Source organism: Eptatretus burgeri, chromosome 8 (genome assembly GCF_056783735.1).
Source record: "Eptatretus burgeri isolate ZD-2024b chromosome 8, Ebu_testis_v1, whole genome shotgun sequence".
NCBI lineage: Eukaryota > Metazoa > Chordata > Myxini > Myxiniformes > Myxinidae > Eptatretus > Eptatretus burgeri.
In genome coordinates, this window is record NC_140968.1 from 20,756,364 (window position 1) to 20,773,659 (window position 17,296).

Sequence of the window (17,296 nt, forward strand, 5' to 3'; positions counted from 1 at the left end):
TGAGGTAAACGGTGTGTTTCATATTGTTCGGAAGGGACACACGTCATGCCCTGCTTGGACAACATGGCCCTTTGTGAATGGTCTTTTCCTTTCATTTCTCACGTTGAATGCTCCTTTTTCTGCTGCACACCTGTGTTCCGAGATCATAGCTACAGTAGAATCTGAATAATATGCATATGCGCCTATTTTTTTAGATTTAGTAGAAGGTTTAGCACTTATTTTCCTTATGCGCTTATATTCAAAAAGCCATGACGTGCTTATAATGGTAAATGTTCTTCAGATTGGCTGCATAGATGTCAGTTTTTACATCATTGCAATTTTAATTGTCCTTACCTTGGAAACTAATACTAAATACACTTTCAGTCCTCGAGCATGGATCTGTTTCAACTCCACAACAAAGTTCGTTTTTCCATGACCGGGTAAAAGGCCCATCTTCCGCTCCCTATCTTCCTTGAACCTTTTGCATTCTGAACAGTCATTTCCTCATTCTTCACCATTCACATCAAAGTCGTTGTGTTAAGTGGGAATTTCTTACACGTCTTTTACTGGTTCTTACAAGAGTTGTAAAACGCGATTATCTCGATCTTCTTTTCACGGGTGTATGATCGAGATTCTTTTCACGGGTACACTTATATTCAAGTATACGCTTATTTATCCAGATTCCACTGTATTTCAGCACGTGCTGATTCTCCAGTCATATATATGTATATGTATGTATGTATGTATGTTGTTAATATTTTTGGAAGTTATTCTTCCAGTGTTCAATTTGAGCATTTCATGATTAAATTTCTTCTTCTTTTTTCTTTTCTTTATGTAAACGTCGATTTGGTTTCCTTCCTCCTTTTGCTGCCCCATTTTAAGCGTTACCTGGATGAAGCAGAGCGTGACAAAGAGCGTTACGTGAAAGAACTGGAGCGGTATGAGCAGAGTGAGGCCTGTCGCGCCGTCAGTCGCAAAGCCCAAGAAAAGCGACAGCGCAAAGGTTGGTAGAACAGAGTTCAGAAGTAGCACTCAGTCTTATTATAAATACTCACGGTAATGAATATTTCCAAATTATTCCAAGACTGTACTGCTTGCAATTACGAATAAGAGGCCTTCAAACCGTGTGTGCATACGTACTGAAACTTGATGAAAGGGTGATGGTGGAGTTGTAACTCATTTAATTATACATCGTGTTTCAAAAGTCTAGAATCGTAGGAATATTTATTTTGAAATTTTATTGTAATAATTGCTCAAATTGCGAGCTATCGACATGTATATGTGTATATATATATATATATATATATATATATATATATATATATATATATATATATATATATATATATGTATATGTATATGTATATGTATATATATATATGTATATGTATATATATATATATATATATATATATATATATATATATATATATATATATGTGTATATATATTGGTTCTTGTTTGTAGGTTTCTTTGTTTCTTGACGTTGATATCAATTTTAGCACAATAGTTTCTGATTTCATTCCTTAGGTCTTCGATAGTACATAGTCTTGGGTTATAAACTACTGATTTCAGGTGTCCCCAAAGAAAAATGAATGAATATGTAAATGGCGTTGGATCTGGACTTCATGGGCGCCATTTCTCGGCCCACGTTGTCCTAGCCACCTCAAAAGCATCGTTGAAAAAGAAAAAAATTTAAAATGTTCCGATGATTGCGATGGTGATTTAGTTGCCCTTCATTGCCCTCGGGTTCTCACTTTGATAAATCTGCAATAGCTTAAGCTTGCAATCATCTTCTCCATTGCCACCTAGCAAAAGGGTAACATGGTCTTTTGAGGGCTTGAATCCTGAGGCTGTTTTCTCCTCATGGGACATAAGTGTCCTGGATGGCATCCTTTTGCAGTAAAGGCCAGTCTCGTCCACATAAAAAACTTGCATCAGGCTGTATCTACCTTCCTCAATGGTTATCTTCAAAACTTTGACACAATCTTCTGCTGATTTTTCATCTCCAATGGCAGTTTCTCCTGTCAGCTTGAGGCTGTGGAGATTGTGACTTTTTTTTAAACCAGCCACAGCTGGCAGTGAAGGTCTCTTTAGCCATGCCAGTGGAAACTGAACTTTCGCTCTCCTTGTTTGGAAGTCATCGTACAAACTTTGAGCTTTCTGCTGTATGATGGCTTGACTCTCAGGTGTCCTTATTCTAATGAGGTCCTCGATCCACGTGGCCAGCATATGTTCCATCTTTTCCATGCAAGAGCTCTTTTGCTTCGTAATTAACTTGGATGTTAATGGCGTAGCACATGTAGCCTTTCATGAATGTGTTCGTCATTTTTACAAATTGTTCGTACGGTTATTGGAGGCAAACCTAATTGCCGACCAACACCGAAAGCACGATCACCACTCGTCATTCTGCTTATAACATCCAATTTCACCTCCGGATTTAGTTTTATGCACTTTCTTAGCCACAAGCTTGCTCTTATTACCACCGGTATGTTTAGAACTCATGATGAAGATTTTGGAAGTTCAGTACGTCTGAACAGCACAAATGCAGAATAAAGTACAGTACACTTTATACTGAAGTTACGTCATTCAAATCACGTGCTTTGGCATTTCCGTTGCCATGACAATGGCCATGATGGCAGAATGTTCGACTGCGGTGTCATCTAATTGGCCTATATTTACATTCCATACTGGAATATTACATACAAGACGACGGATGCATGTACAACCCAACAAGAGCACGGGGCACATTTCAGAAATGTTCTTCCATCCATGAAGCTTGCCTTTGCCGGCACACACACAGGCACGGCACAGCAACGCATGGTTTCTTGTTGACACGTCGTCATTGAAGTGTGACTGAGGTTAAATGAAATTGGTGAATAAAATGTGATTGTCATTTTACAACGATTTGACAATGTACTATAATTTTGAGCTTCTCATCGATATTTCCACTTTTCACATCTAGCAACACTGTACGAAGATTTCCAGCCCGCACACAGCAGCACGGTTTGCCGTGTCTTCATTGAAGTGTGATGTAGCACTGTACAAAACCTCTATCTCACTTCAATGCAGACACGTCTTGAAACGTCCCTGCAACGACAGACCAATCAGCCTGCTCCCAATCATCAGCAAGGTTATGGAATCCATCATCCCTTCAGACATTAAATACTTCCTCTTCTCCAATGGCTTTATTTCCGATCATCAATTTGGTTTCAGACCAGGTCACTCTACCCTGTATATGCTGCTTCTGCTCTCCCAACAATGGATGGAGGTCCTCAATGCTGGACATGAAATCAGAGCCATATCCTGAGACATATGCGTGCTTTTGACATGGGCTGGCACCCTGCCATGCTCACCAAACTCTCTTCCTGTGGTATCCAAGGCCAACTCCATTCATAGCTCGCAGACTTCCTCTCATGTCGCAGTCAACGTGTGGCCCTAAATGGAGTTCTTTCATTCCCTCTTCCTTTCCAGGCTGGTATTCCTCAAGGCAGAGTTCTGGGCCCTGTTATTTTTCTGGTTTTCATCAATGATCTCTCCGACTCTGGAAAATCCTCTTTATCTCTTTGCTGATGACTCCACCCTCTTCCGTACTATCTGTCATCCCTCAGACCGGCAAGCAGCAGCTTCATCGCTCACTGCAGATCTGGGTAAATATCACAAGTTGGTCCAACATGTGGAACATGTCTTTCAATCCTGACAAATCTCACTCTCACTTTTTCTCTCCGAAAGTACCGTTTGGAACCCCCCCCCCCATCTACTTTCTCAACAATCCTGTGGAAGAAGTCCTTTCTTTCAAGCTTCTGGGTCTCACTATCTGCCATGATCTTTCCTGGGAAAGCCACATCTCCAAGCTGGCCTCCAAAGCCAGTCGCCGACTGGGAATCCTCCGTGGTGAAAAGTCCTTCCTCGACCCACCTGAGCTCCTAACCACATACAAAGCATTTGCCCGCAGCCTGATGGAGTACTGCTCTCCCCTATGGGCTGGTGCTCCTACCTCCCACCTTTCTCGGCTTCATGCTGTGGAAACCAAGGCATTTCGGATCATTGGCATCTCCCACGATGAGGTTGAGACTTCGGCAGGCAGGTCGGTGGTCTTTCTGTCTTCCACCGTCTGTCTTCTCCTCTCCAGCCCCCCCCCCCCCGCTCTCTCCGCGATTTGTCCCCTCCGCATTTCCGCAGGGCGCTCAAGGTCCGCCAACAAAGCCCTTCAAGTAATACTACCAAAATCACAAATCGCTGCTCACCTTCACTCTTTCATTCGTCTTTTTCCCCACCTTTGGAATAAACTTGCTCACTCTATTCAATCTCATTCTTCCCTCCAGGCTTTCAAAACAGCTGTTCACCACCACCTCCTATCGTATCCGATCCAAATCCTTGATCTTTTCTATCCCCGTTAATCCACCCCACACCCACCTCCTTCAAATTCCCTGCTTTCCTTCCTGAAAGTCCCTGTTTATGTCCATCTTGTATACCCCTGTACCCTGTCCCATCCCTCTCCCTTCCACAGATCTAATATCTCTGTTCCCCACTGTTTTGTCCTTCCCACTCCCACCCCTCTTGTCTCATGCCCCCCCTTGCTGTGCGTTGTGTGTTGGCTCTCATACGAGCAAACAATGTGTGGCTGTGTGCATGCCTGCGAGCTTCATAACATGAACAATCTCATTGTATTAGCTTAAGACTGGGCAGGTCAGGAAAATCTGTGATGGAAAAAGCCAAAAACACGTGGTTTGAATGTAACTTTGATGGAAAGAGATGTATTTCATAACCTGGGTACATATTGATGGACAACGCAACTTCAACTCAACGTAAATAGAAGCAACGTAAATAGAGGTGTACCTGTATCTACACGTTATAGTGACGCATGATGTAACAACACAATTACGTTGCACTTATCTAAAATTGTTGGAGATAACTGTACTATACTCAGCATTTATTAACCCCTAATAGTCATACCCACAACAATATGTATATACTGTGTATATATTTTTTAAGCTAACAGCCCTCACATGCACGCTAAGCTTTGGCGATTACAGCATGTGTTTGTGTTTGTTTTGAGGAATCCATAATAATGTCAAATACTGATGACAAGCTTTGCATTTCGGATATCTCTGATTCTGGTGAACTACTGTCCTCTTAAACTTGATAGAACAGGACAAAAATCTCGAATAGAGAAACGCAGATTGATGTCGATCTTGACTATCCAGATTTACTGTGGGGTGCACCATGTACAAAGAAGTTATCAGGTATGACAGATGACTGTGGGGTAGAATGATTGTCCATGCACAATGTGACAAAGTTCTTAAGTAGTCATTGACTCCATCACATTTTTCAAGTTTTTCTTTTGCCCCGAAAGTGAAAACTAAACTCCAACCAATGCAAACACACCATTGGAGAGGAACAGTGCCCAAGGGAGGTAACTGACCACAAAAGGAAAGGGATGCTGTGGGTGACTAAAGCATTACGCTGTTGGGTAACCGGAAACGGACAACTTTTTTTTGTTGTTGTTTGCCTCATGTACACGTTGGGGTAATACAATGACACACTCTTCGAAAACTTAGTCCAAACATAGAGTGAGGACTACCGTACATATTATGAAATTCATTCACACCAAAAAAATTATGTTTGCCTCATTTTTACTGTGTTTCACACCAATTTTATTTCTGTTCATTTTCAGGATGTGATAAAAAGTTAAATACTGTAATGTAAATTGTTAGATTAACATCTGTTCAAATGACAGCACTTGGTTTACAAGTTAGTCTCAGCAAAGTTCACCTGACCTCTCATCAAGACAACCAGTTCAATATCAGGGCCCAAAAGCAGTATGGAAGTCGCAGACCACTTTGAGTGTGTCTATGGAATCGTAAGCACTCTTGCAAGATCCACATCAGTGAAACAAGGGGAATACAGGGTGATCACCAGTGTTGCAGTCCTTGTCCCCCTGGTCCGAGTGCGAATTCAGCAGTCCCGAGTCCAAGTCCTGTGCTGAACATGTATTGGAAAATGGAAGAAAAAGAAAAGAAGAATTTGTTTGCAGTCATGTATTTTGTAAATGAAGACTATTAAATATCAAAACCGACTAACAGTGTAACTTGTTACTTGCATCAATATTTTATTCCATATTATGGTCCTCTTGCTGTTGTAATATTCCATATTTTGGCCCGTAATATTATGGGGTGCCTGCTTCTGGTCTAGCGTTATGGAGCGTTAGAGAGGGGTGAAGGGGTGTCATATTTTCGCAAAAATAGCGTTAATTAATGTTTGAACGGCCCCTTATAAATCATTGGCAATCATAGCATTTACCACCATTTAAAACCACAGTCTTTTACACCACCTATATAAAATGTTCGATTACTCTTTTGTAGTTTTTTTTTAATGTTTAGTTATATGATTTATAGTAATAGTAACAGCAATGATCACGGTATAACATATTGTTACGAATTTCACCGGTTCGACACCACGCACGACCGCTCGCTTATGGCCCAACCGCAGTCACGCGTCCGCCGAAAACCGGAATTCAGTCGTAGCTTCCGGACAACTCCGGAAACCTGCTACGGGTGCCTTAACGCACCATAAACTGCCAATATTCTGTCCACGCGGTACAGGGTTAATCGCCGAATCTCGATATACCTAATTATCCGTGCAGACATAAGTACCGAGAATTTATACCTCGACGGAACTCGTACGGAAACGAGCCGCTTAGCACGTTCGTTCCGTGTGCGATGCCGAGCGGTTTTAATCGCCAAGTTCCGTCGGATCAAATGACCACTTTTATTGGCTTTAACAGCCTACTAGTTTCCCGAATGCGCCGTGGAAGTCAGTGGGAGGAAATGGACGCAACGAGCAGTTTTACATTCAAACAACGGGGCATTTATTAAACAAGCAAGCAATCAATGGGGGAAGGGGACATGACACAAGCAAAGCCTACAGCCGCTGTCTATTCACTTATGTACAGGCATGCACTTAAATCATTTCTACTTAAGAAGACAAGGCGCCACAGAACAGACTTTCATACAAAACCCAGAAAAGAAACGGGGCCGTGAGCCTTTATTCCAACTCGGAGCCTGGATGATCGAAGGCTCACAAGAGGCCGGGTAGGTTACCTGGCTGTCCCTTGTGATGGCTTGAAGGTCTTCGGGTCGGTGACCCCTGGTGTCTCTGCTTGGCCTTTGTGTCGCAACGCGCCAGTCGTTTGAGCAGCCGGGCGGCTTGAGCAGCTGGGCGAGCGGCTTGAGCGGCTGCTTGGTTCCCCTCGGTGGTCCGGCTCTCGTTACGGCCTTTTGTCGGGCCTGGCCGGCGACGCTTTCGGAGGAGTGAACGGGTCCTTGGCTCTTTTAGAGTTGATGCTCTTTAATGACCCGTCCACTACCTCAGCGACGCTGCTCGACCGCCGTCAGAGTCGTTTTCCCAGACCACCAAGCTCCGCCGCTGCCGCTGGCTCTCCTTGCCCAGACTCCGACGACTCGCTGGACTCCACCGCAGCTGGCACCTTGGCTTCTCCTCCCAATTGGCACTGGTTCAAGACGCTCCTCTATTCTCCATGACTTCTCTCCACCACTCCCCTACTGACTTCTGCACACTCCGGGCGAGCTCCGCCCACTCTTCACCTCCGACCTCACCCCTCGAAAGCCTCGCTGGAAACCCCATGTCCGACGTCACTTGTTGGTTTCGGGGAAGCCTTCCTGTGATCCATATATGCAAATCGGCTCGTGCCGCGGCCATTCACCGGGGCGCCTGGTGGTTGCGATGTTTGTTCGCGTTTGTAGGAGATTATGGTTGCGATGTTTGTTGGCATTGTAGGAGATGATGGTTGGCACGGAGATGGTGTTGTTCATCGAGAAGATGGCGGTTGGTGTTGTCGATGATGAGGAGATGACAGTTGCTGTTTGTTTTGTGTTGTAGGAGATGCTGGGTTGCGAAGATGGCGTTGTTTGTCGATGATGAGGAGATGATGGTTGCTGTTATGTTTTGTGTTGTAGGAGATGATGGTTGGCGCGGAGATGGCGTTGTTCATCGAGGAGATGGCGGTGTTGCGATGTTTTAAAATAAAAGATAGAAAAGAATAATGACTACCTCAAAGATTCACAACCCGGCACACGAACAATTCCCTTTACACATCGGTGGGGAAGATCCTAACCTGAAACACCTGAAATAACTGATCTTCAGGGAACCTGAATGATGTTCTGTGAATTTCCATAATCGCAACAATATAATGGAAATGGAGCTTTTATAAACAACAACCTCGGAGCCCTCGCATGTACTCGTGCAGACACAGTTAATCGTGCTGCGCAAATGTTGGTCCAAACGTCCCAGCGACTGCATTTCATTAACTTTAAATCTTAATAAGTGAATGTGACCACTTGTTCTCAGCAATGCCGCCTCAACACGTGTTGACGTTAAAGCTTGATTTTTGACATCGGGAAAATTTTCCCCAATCATTCATGATGTTAAACACAAGCATGAAGCGATTACTAAAATTTTTAATTCAGATGTTTTATCGCATCGCTAATCAGATCTTAATCTTAACATTAATGTCGGTCTGTACTGTGTAGTTTCCCTCTTAATAATGTAACCAAGAGACAAACTGACATTATTAACATATTTACGAACGTCTTCTTCGTCTTCTTCTTCTTCTTGCTTGCTTATGGCAGCTTGGCTGCTGGGTATCTGTTATTTTGTTGGGGCATGATTATGCTGCCGATGCTGTGCCCCCATACCAGTGCACTGGTACTCATTTCACTGACTTCAGAAGGATGACACGCTGCGTCAACCCCCACCTGGTGTTAATTCATTGGCCAACGGGGCTCGAACTCAGGACCCTAAGATCCGAAGCCAGCTACACTAACCACTTAGGCCTAAGTCACATTTGCTCTACGGCGGCCGTACGCCCTCTGAATTGACAGAAACGTGTGGCGGCCGCAGAGTTTCTGCGGTGGCCTCAGGGTGGCCCTATGCCATTTGGCTATCTTTTACAGGCCGTAGGGGTCGCCGTGGAATTATAACGCGGAGTTATAACTTTTTTTCATTTCTACGTTCGCCATAGCAATTCGACAAGCCAAAAAAAATAAAAAAAATAAAAAATAAAAAACTGGTAAAAATAAAAAAAATGAACCCACTCGTTACCGTCCGTCTGGCCGCACGTTCGCCTTAGGGCCTCCCTGCGGTCGCCTTGCGGGCACCTTGGGGCTACCTTGCGTCTGCCTTGAAAATTCTATGGCCGCCGCAGGACCCCCTTAACGTCACCGTGCGACATCAAATCAAAGACCGTACGGCAACCCCACGTTTTCGGTCTCCACAATTTCTAAATATGCCGTGCGGCTCCCCGAAAAATAAAAGCATATGTGACTGCTACATTGTGTGACCGTGGAAATACTGCGGCCGCCGTATAATTGCTAGTGGCCGTAAATTTTGGAGACCCCACGGCCGCCGTGGCAAATGTGACTTAGGCCTAAGCCAACACCAGGCTAAAGAACATTATCGACTAGTATAGGCCTTGTGAAGTCTTGTCAGCCTTTTTTTTTTTAATTTTAAACAGTTAATGTAGAAGTTAAACATATAGGAATTGTACACACATGTCAAATTATATATTAAAGTTTATTCCGTGACTTAAGGAGAAATTACTTTGCATTTCATCTAAAGAGTACATGTCTTTTAAAGTGCATTGTAGTCAACAAAAGTAACATTTTGGCTAATATGACGGATGTCACACTTGTGCATTAACCATTTGTACCATTTAAAAATAACAAATCTTTCTAAGGACTTAAAAAAAACAAAAACAAAAAACAACTTAGAAACGAGTGCTCCATTACAACGCACCGCTTTAATAAACCCCACACATTACATACTTCGTGCAAATATATTGTTGCGGCCACGGGTACCGAGACACCAGTTTGTCACTCAGGAGGATTAATCCCCAGTTGTCCTCGGAAGAGCCGGACCTGGGGCCACCACTCACAATTAACGTTGTGCTACGGTGGGTTGTTTTAGAACCACAAACGCCACCCAGTTAACCACGAGTTCCAGTGTCCACTGTCTAATTATACTGTTAAACTCGAGGTCTCGTGGTTACCTGAGTGGGGAGCGCACCCTCGGCAAAGCACCAATCTTATCTTGATTATATTTTAATTAGGGCGGCTGAGCGTTTTAACTGCTGGTGCGTGCCGACTATTTTTGGTCAAATCTGTGGTAATTACCTCCCAGTCTATCTATCAGTCTATCCCAGGGAGGTCAAAACCTCCCAGTCTATCTAGGTTTGGTCAATGCTAGACCAATGGAAGGAAAGGACAAATGCGGACAGGTTGGAAGTCAATAAATAATTTATTAATCAGAAAATAAATAAATACAAGTCTGGAGACTGCAATGGTTCATGAGCGGTATTTGACAATGTAGATTGTTTCAGAAGTCAAGGATGAGACAATGTGATAATTTTTGACCAAGTTATAAAAATGATCAACATGATGTGGTACGAGTGACAGATTATATATTAGCTGCAAAATGTTGAAAACCCGGTTTCGTTAAACAACTTTCAAAATTTGACTTTTGCATAACCTTTAAAGGTCGCAAAACAATGTTGTGGACATTAAAATAAGGAAACAGGATACGTGCTATAGCTTATTGGAGTTAGTTCGCCGAAGAAGGTCGAAAACCCGGTTCGATTCCCACAACTTTGAAAATTTGACCTTTGTGAACTTTAAAGGTCAAAGGTCAAGGATTATGACCTTTGGTGCAAAACTTCCTCTGGAACATTCCAGGAACAATATAACGTCATATAGGCTATATGGCATTTCGCACTCCTCGGATTATCCATACTTTCATGAAATCAGTGTAAAAACAAACTTTAAGGGGGTGCCACAGGCAAGGTGTTCGAGATAGAGAAAAATGGTTTCAAGACTTTAGGTGGGGAATGACCTCAAGATTATGCATAAAAAATATTGTCATCCTAGCTCTCAAAGTTTGGGCGGTCATATGATTTTTATGTCAAAATTCGTAATTTTCTAAGTTCGTGACCTTGTGACCTTGACCTTGGGACAAAAATAAAAAATCGAGCTCTGTGGGGCTATGCAGATGCCATTGGGCTAACCAAATACCAAAACCCCTGCCAGATTCGACAACCCCCTCGGAGAAGATGGATTTTTATGTCAAAATCGCAATTTTGTAAGTTTGTGACCATGTGACCTTGACCTTGGGACGAAAATAAAAAAAATCGAGCTCCGTGGGGCTATGCAGGTGCCATTGGGCTAACCAAATACCGAAACCCCTGCCAGATTCGACAAACCCCCTAGGAGAAGATCCAAATTGAAATTTGCTACCCCCTAAAAACACAATTCACAATTTTCTAAGTTCGTGACCTTGTGACCTTGACCTTGGGACGAAAATGAAAAATCGAGCTCCGTGGGGCTAAGCAGGTGCCATTGGGCTAACAAAATACCGAAACCCCTGTCAGAATCGACAAAACCCCTAAGAGAAGATGCCAATTGAAATCGGCTACCCCCTAAAAACACAAGTTTTTTTGGGCGTGGCTCCGCCCATAATGGGCGGACCACGCCCATTTTCAGGAAAACACAACTAGATCATGATATAAACCTCCCACCAAAATTTCATCAGGATCGGATCAAAACCCACGGAGCTATGCTCGGGACAGACAGACAGACAGACAGACAGACACACACACAACAATAACGAATATAGTGGTCACTTATATTTTTCGTGGAAATATTTTTTCGTGAACCAATAAAAACGAGGGCATAAATATTATCTTCCATGTGAATTAAAATGAAGACTGAGTTCGACATAAATGTGGCAAAAAAACTAATGCAGTAATCTCTACTTTGAGAAATCTAACTCCAGATCCAATTTTGAAAAATATGTTTTTAAAATGTAAGCTGATATTGCAAAAAACATTTTTAGGTTACTTTTTTCTCCATTTCAGCACCACAGACAGTTGCAAGCATAAAAGGCAAATCTTTATCACGTTGCCCTTTCCACTGGATTCACCCCCTCTAGATTCGTGAGCGCTTTTTATTCACTTAGACCTCCCATCTCTTAACTTTTCAATCCTTTCCCTCCATGTTATTATTTTATTACTTGCAAAATCAAAGATTTTTCAAGTATATTGGTCAGTCGACTTTGTTATTCTGTCTGTTTGTTTGTCTTTGGCTGTCATTCAACTGCCTGCAGGTCACAATTTTAAGCCAATATGCACGAAACTTCACCACCTGGTTGAGTTCGCCATAAGCAAGAAACCAATTGTTTTTGAGGTCAAAAGGTCAACTTAGGCCAAAGGTCAACAACTTTGTCGAATTTCTAAAAGACCTAAATTTTCATCTGATGGACTTGAATTTGAACAGGATTTGCATATCAGGTCACTGAATGCAACCACCAATTATTTTTTTCAGAACAACATAAGCCAAAAGGTTTACATAGGGAAACTTTCTAAAATTGTCAATTTTCAGCTGATTGACTTGTGAAGAGGATTTGCATATTTGGTCATTTAATTCAACCACCAATTATTTTTAAGGTCAAATTTGTTTTATGAATTCAACTATTATGCTCTTGTTTGTCTTTGTCCTTTTCACTTTTTCTCTCTTCTCTCCTGCCCTCCCTTTCCTCATCTCTCTCCTTCTCTCTTTTCACTCTTCTTCAACTGTTATCTTCATTTTTTTTCCTCTTTCCTTTTTTAAAAATAATCACTTTTTAAAATTTGCTTCAGCATATTATTCACACAGTGGCCGTGAGTATTGCGTTCATCCCATATTCTGCATAATAACTGGACAATGAGTTTGGCGAGAACCAAATTTGGCAGAGAGCTTCATATTGTGAATGTCTCGAACAAATTCAACTTTGAGCTCACAAGGGAAAAATGCAAAATGAAAATTGGTACAGGACTACATTTAGTCACACTATTGCCAAATGGTTTTCCAGGTTAACACCCTAGGGTGTGGTGTTGTACAAATGATAAACTGGCATGATTCAGCCCTTCCATTGAGAATGTTGTATTTATCTAATTTGAGCAGCCTGGGGGGAGTTGAGGTAAATATATTTTGTGTCGTGGCTAATAAAACCCCATCTGCAGCTGGGGTCAGTAAACTACGTACTTGCACTGTGAAACATGTACAGGTGAAAATTTTAAGTCTTCTCCATCCACACCCCTCCCCCCCACCCCACTGGGAGGTGGAGGAGGGGGGGGTTGTGCCCATGACCTGACCCTGGGTCCGAACAGCATTTATGAAAATTCGGTGGAGATCAGCCCACCCATGTTACTGATGATCACTGGACAAGCAAATAATACCTTTTCGATCATAAAGAGTTGCCCCTGACTCAGAACCAAGTTAATTGGATTCGCTATATATGCTAGATATCCCTTATTGTCGGGTTTTGTGTGTGTGTGTGTGTGTGTGTGTGTGTGTGTGTGTGTGTGTATGTGTGTGTGTGTGTGTGTGTGTGTGTGTGTGTGTGTGTGTGTGTGTGTGTGTGTGTGTGTATGTGTGTCTGCGTGTCTGCAACGTGAGGATCCACAGCACAAACCAGCAAACCGATTTTGATGAAACTTTGCCGATATGTGCAGTATTTGTTGGGAATGTGCGCATTTGAATTTCGTTGCCGAGAAACTACCCGTTGCTGTGTAGCGGCCGAAAAACCGCGTACAGTATTTTCAATACTTGTCCTTCAGTTTTGAATGTAGAGAAGCAAGACTTCAGAATTAAACACTTTGAGAAATTTGGAAAATTTTACTTGAGCCGATTTTTGATTGAGGTTTTATTTTTCAAGTGGTAGTCCTTCAAAAATCGGGTGTCTATTCACCGTCATTTTTTATGAAGGGCAAAGGAAAGTGGACAGAGCTGAGGGAAAGTGGACGTGGGAGTGGCGTAGGAAAGTGGGCGTGGCTTATGAAAAATATTGTGTGGCTCAGGAGGTGTGGTAGGCATTGGGCAGTTCCTATGAAAAGGCCCTAAAAACACTTTTCATTCCGGGGAAGGGGTGTGAGGTGAACTTTGGGCTGCTTGTAGACACGTGTATGGTGGACATTAGGAAAAAATTTCTCCATGAGATCTTAGCCCAATAAGGCAGTGAGCTGTCAGTTGGTCGCCAGGGTGCGAAAAGTGGCATTTTGGCGTTTTTCCCCATTTTGCCTATTGTATATCTCGGCAAATATACATCTCCCAAGCCTCAACTCTACGGGGGCGTCAGACACAACAACATAGCTCACGAATCAGAAGTATTGACCATGTAAACACTTTATTGTCAAGATAATGAAAACTGCAACAAGGTGCATCATTCAGAAAAAAAGTGATTTTTGAGGAATTCCTTCATTTTTACGAGCCTGTATCTACCTCCAATACCGACCGAAATGTCTGAAATGACTGAAGACCACATAATGTACTACTATCTTCCACTTTAGGAAATATCGTGGTCCTGGGGTGGCCAATGTGGAAAATATAAACAATGCAAATCGTTACTTTAGCCCGAGCGCGATCAAATCTTTTTATTATCACTAATTATCTCGATATTGACAAGGCTTCATCTTCCACATCGACTGACCTAGAGATTTGAAACTGCATGTACGGATACAACCACCTGCTTACTTAACATTAATGGATTATCGCCATCATACTCTGACAGAAATTAGGCACTTCGACAGTAATTAGGCACTTCGTCATTAAAAGACGGATAACATTCTCTTCTTGTACACTTTCTGTGCAAACAGAAATGGAAATGTGAACAGCGAAGCTGTTAACTAACCTACACCACATTCTGCTAAGGGAAGACTACACAGAATCATCTTCACAAAATTACTAATTAATTCATAATTATCTTCCTATGACTGATTAAGCCATGTATCACAATCTGTCAATCTCACTGAAACACGAATGGAAATTCACACATCGGTGGGAAACCAAATCAAAAATTATCAATATCTCGCAATGGCAAGGTGGAACCTTATTGGTCCTTGGGATTTGTTTACTGAGCCTTAACTGAATGGATAATGAACCTTATATAATGAACCTTATTTGTCATAGAGACAATAGCTGCTACATCAAGGCAATGCGTTACTGAAATGCCATGCCACGACTAGATTATTACTGGAAGGACTAGGAAGATGGATGTCGACAAAAAGCTGTGGTATGTGACATTAGTTATACTGAATCTGTGCATTAGTTATTTTCATCTAACCATCATCAGCATCATCATCGGCGTCGTCGTCCTGTTCTTTCCCCCCTTCGAATAATTATTCGGTCGGTGTTTTCAAACTATTCTCACAATTCCGAAACAATAGTTGTTGGCACATGCCTCGAGAAACCTGCGGGAATGGAATTAGCAGACTGCTGGATCTGTAGTTCAGCTATGCTAGTCTCATAACGGACAGCAGTTTCCCGTGATGCACAATGACCCAATTTGTTCATCACGTTCAGTAACTGGGATGACCCTGTCAAATGACGAATGGTCATACCCAAACACAGAGACTTGAGTGTTTGTTCTTTTTTGCCTTTGGATGCAAGCAGGATAATGTCCTGGCAGAGTGAAAATATTTTCAGCTCTACATCCTTGGGTAAGCGGACAAAATCTTCAATGGCTGGTTCATCACTAGCCACAACAACCCAAGCTAAGAAGTTGTATAAAGCTACGAGGACCAAGCCCTTGACAGCAGATAGACCTTTTTTAGTCTATCTTTCCAGCCGGCCAGGGAAATTAAAGTACCTTCTTCAGATGCTAAAGGTGGCCAGGGGCACAACAGTCCAGGAGATTCATTCACTTCTGCCGAGCAAAGTGGACGTTAGGGTGTTTCACAAAATTTATTTTCACAAAATTTTGCCAGATCGCTTTTTGTCTTGTTCCAATTAGCATTGTAAGCATCTGTACCAAAAATGGAGTCAATTGCTGCACATTTAGGGGTGGCACACTTTTTCTCAATGTTGACGTTTTTTTTCTATTCTCAGAAATAATGGCATCAAGAAAGAAATGTAACTTGCTCAAGAAGCCCCCTCTACCTTCCATTTTAGGAGCTCGCCTTCCCTCAAAGGAGCAAGTGCTACTCCACCTCCTCTATCATATTGAAGAGGGGAAGGCATTATCAAAGGCCACAACAGCAACAATGGAGGAAGTAAAGAAGATATGGGGGAGAGCCAGTTTACCGACAATGATGGATGCCAATCTTCGAAAAAAGATCAAGAAGCTGTATGCGGAGTACAAGAAACTAATAAAAGAGAAAAACAGAGAGACGGATGGAGCTCTTTTACGTCATGAAACTTGGCTAGGGGATCTTCAGGACCTCTTCGATATTGCTGCAGCAAACATATTCGACCTGAAGATCCCCGAAGAAGACAAAGAATTTCTAAGGCACCAAAGAGAAGACCGGATGTCATACTCTTTTGGATGTGTAGACAAGGTTCAGCAAGGGAAGGATAAGAGAAAGATGGCAAGAGAAGCTGAGAGAAACGCAAGAGCTGAACACAGTGCAGAAACAATGGCAAAATAGAAGTGTATCTGAGGTACTCACACGCTATCTCGATTGAGGGAAGAAGTTGGACAAGATTCATCAACAGCCTCTGAAGATGGTTCAGATGAAGAGTTCGCTTACTTTACTGCATCAAAATAACTTTATTTGAGGCCCACACGAGACTGACATTGAAGCAGAAGCGATCACTGAGGAAAGTTACCAACTTTGTCTGTTTCATCTACATAATATATTGGCATGAGTCTTCCCTGGCAACACATGCTCCTAAGAATGATTTGGACTTGATCAAGAGTTTGCATCTGTATCCGGATAAAACCATTGCAGATGCTGCATTGAACAGCATTGGACGACATTTGTGGTATCTGTCGGAAGATGTCGTCGCCCTGGCATTTTTTTGATGCTCGCATTGACGCTGAAGAAAAGGAGACAATGCTGAGAAATCTTGAAAGACGCCCTGGGAAGATGCTCAAAAGACTTGATGCAAAGTCTTTCTTACGCAAGAGCAGTACAGCTACCATATCGAGCCTTGTCACTCGCCGCTCAATCCACTTCTTTGAGGTTCTTACTGAAGGCCAAATTGATGGCAGAAGTAACCCTGATGATGTGAGGTCCATTCTCACAGATGAGAATCTGCGTCAAAAAGTTCATTCCTTGAAGGTCATCAACGACAGCGCAGAGAGAGGCATTGCCCTTATTAAACGCTGTCAACAATCTGTGCGAAACGAAGACCAAAAGCAATTTTTGCTCCGTGTTGTGCAAGGACACAGAGATAAAGTATCAAAGAGAACAAAGTCATCATACAGCGAATATAGTGTTTGAACTCTTCTAATGTTCTTACTCATTTAGTATAAGTACAGGGAAAGA

At 42.5% G+C, this 17,296-nt stretch overlaps 1 protein-coding gene across 2 annotated transcripts in view; it reads left to right on the top strand.

Annotated features, from left to right (window-relative positions):
• The window catches only part of HMG20A (high mobility group 20A), a 96,243-nt gene that overhangs the window by 19,955 nt on the left and 58,992 nt on the right, over positions 1 to 17,296 (top strand). For both annotated transcript variants that reach the window (XM_085891089.1, XM_085891088.1), the window contains one exon: positions 862 to 982. In XM_085891089.1, coding sequence (XP_085747215.1) covers positions 862 to 982 — 121 coding nt within the window. The remainder of the gene's footprint in view (positions 1 to 861; positions 983 to 17,296) is intronic.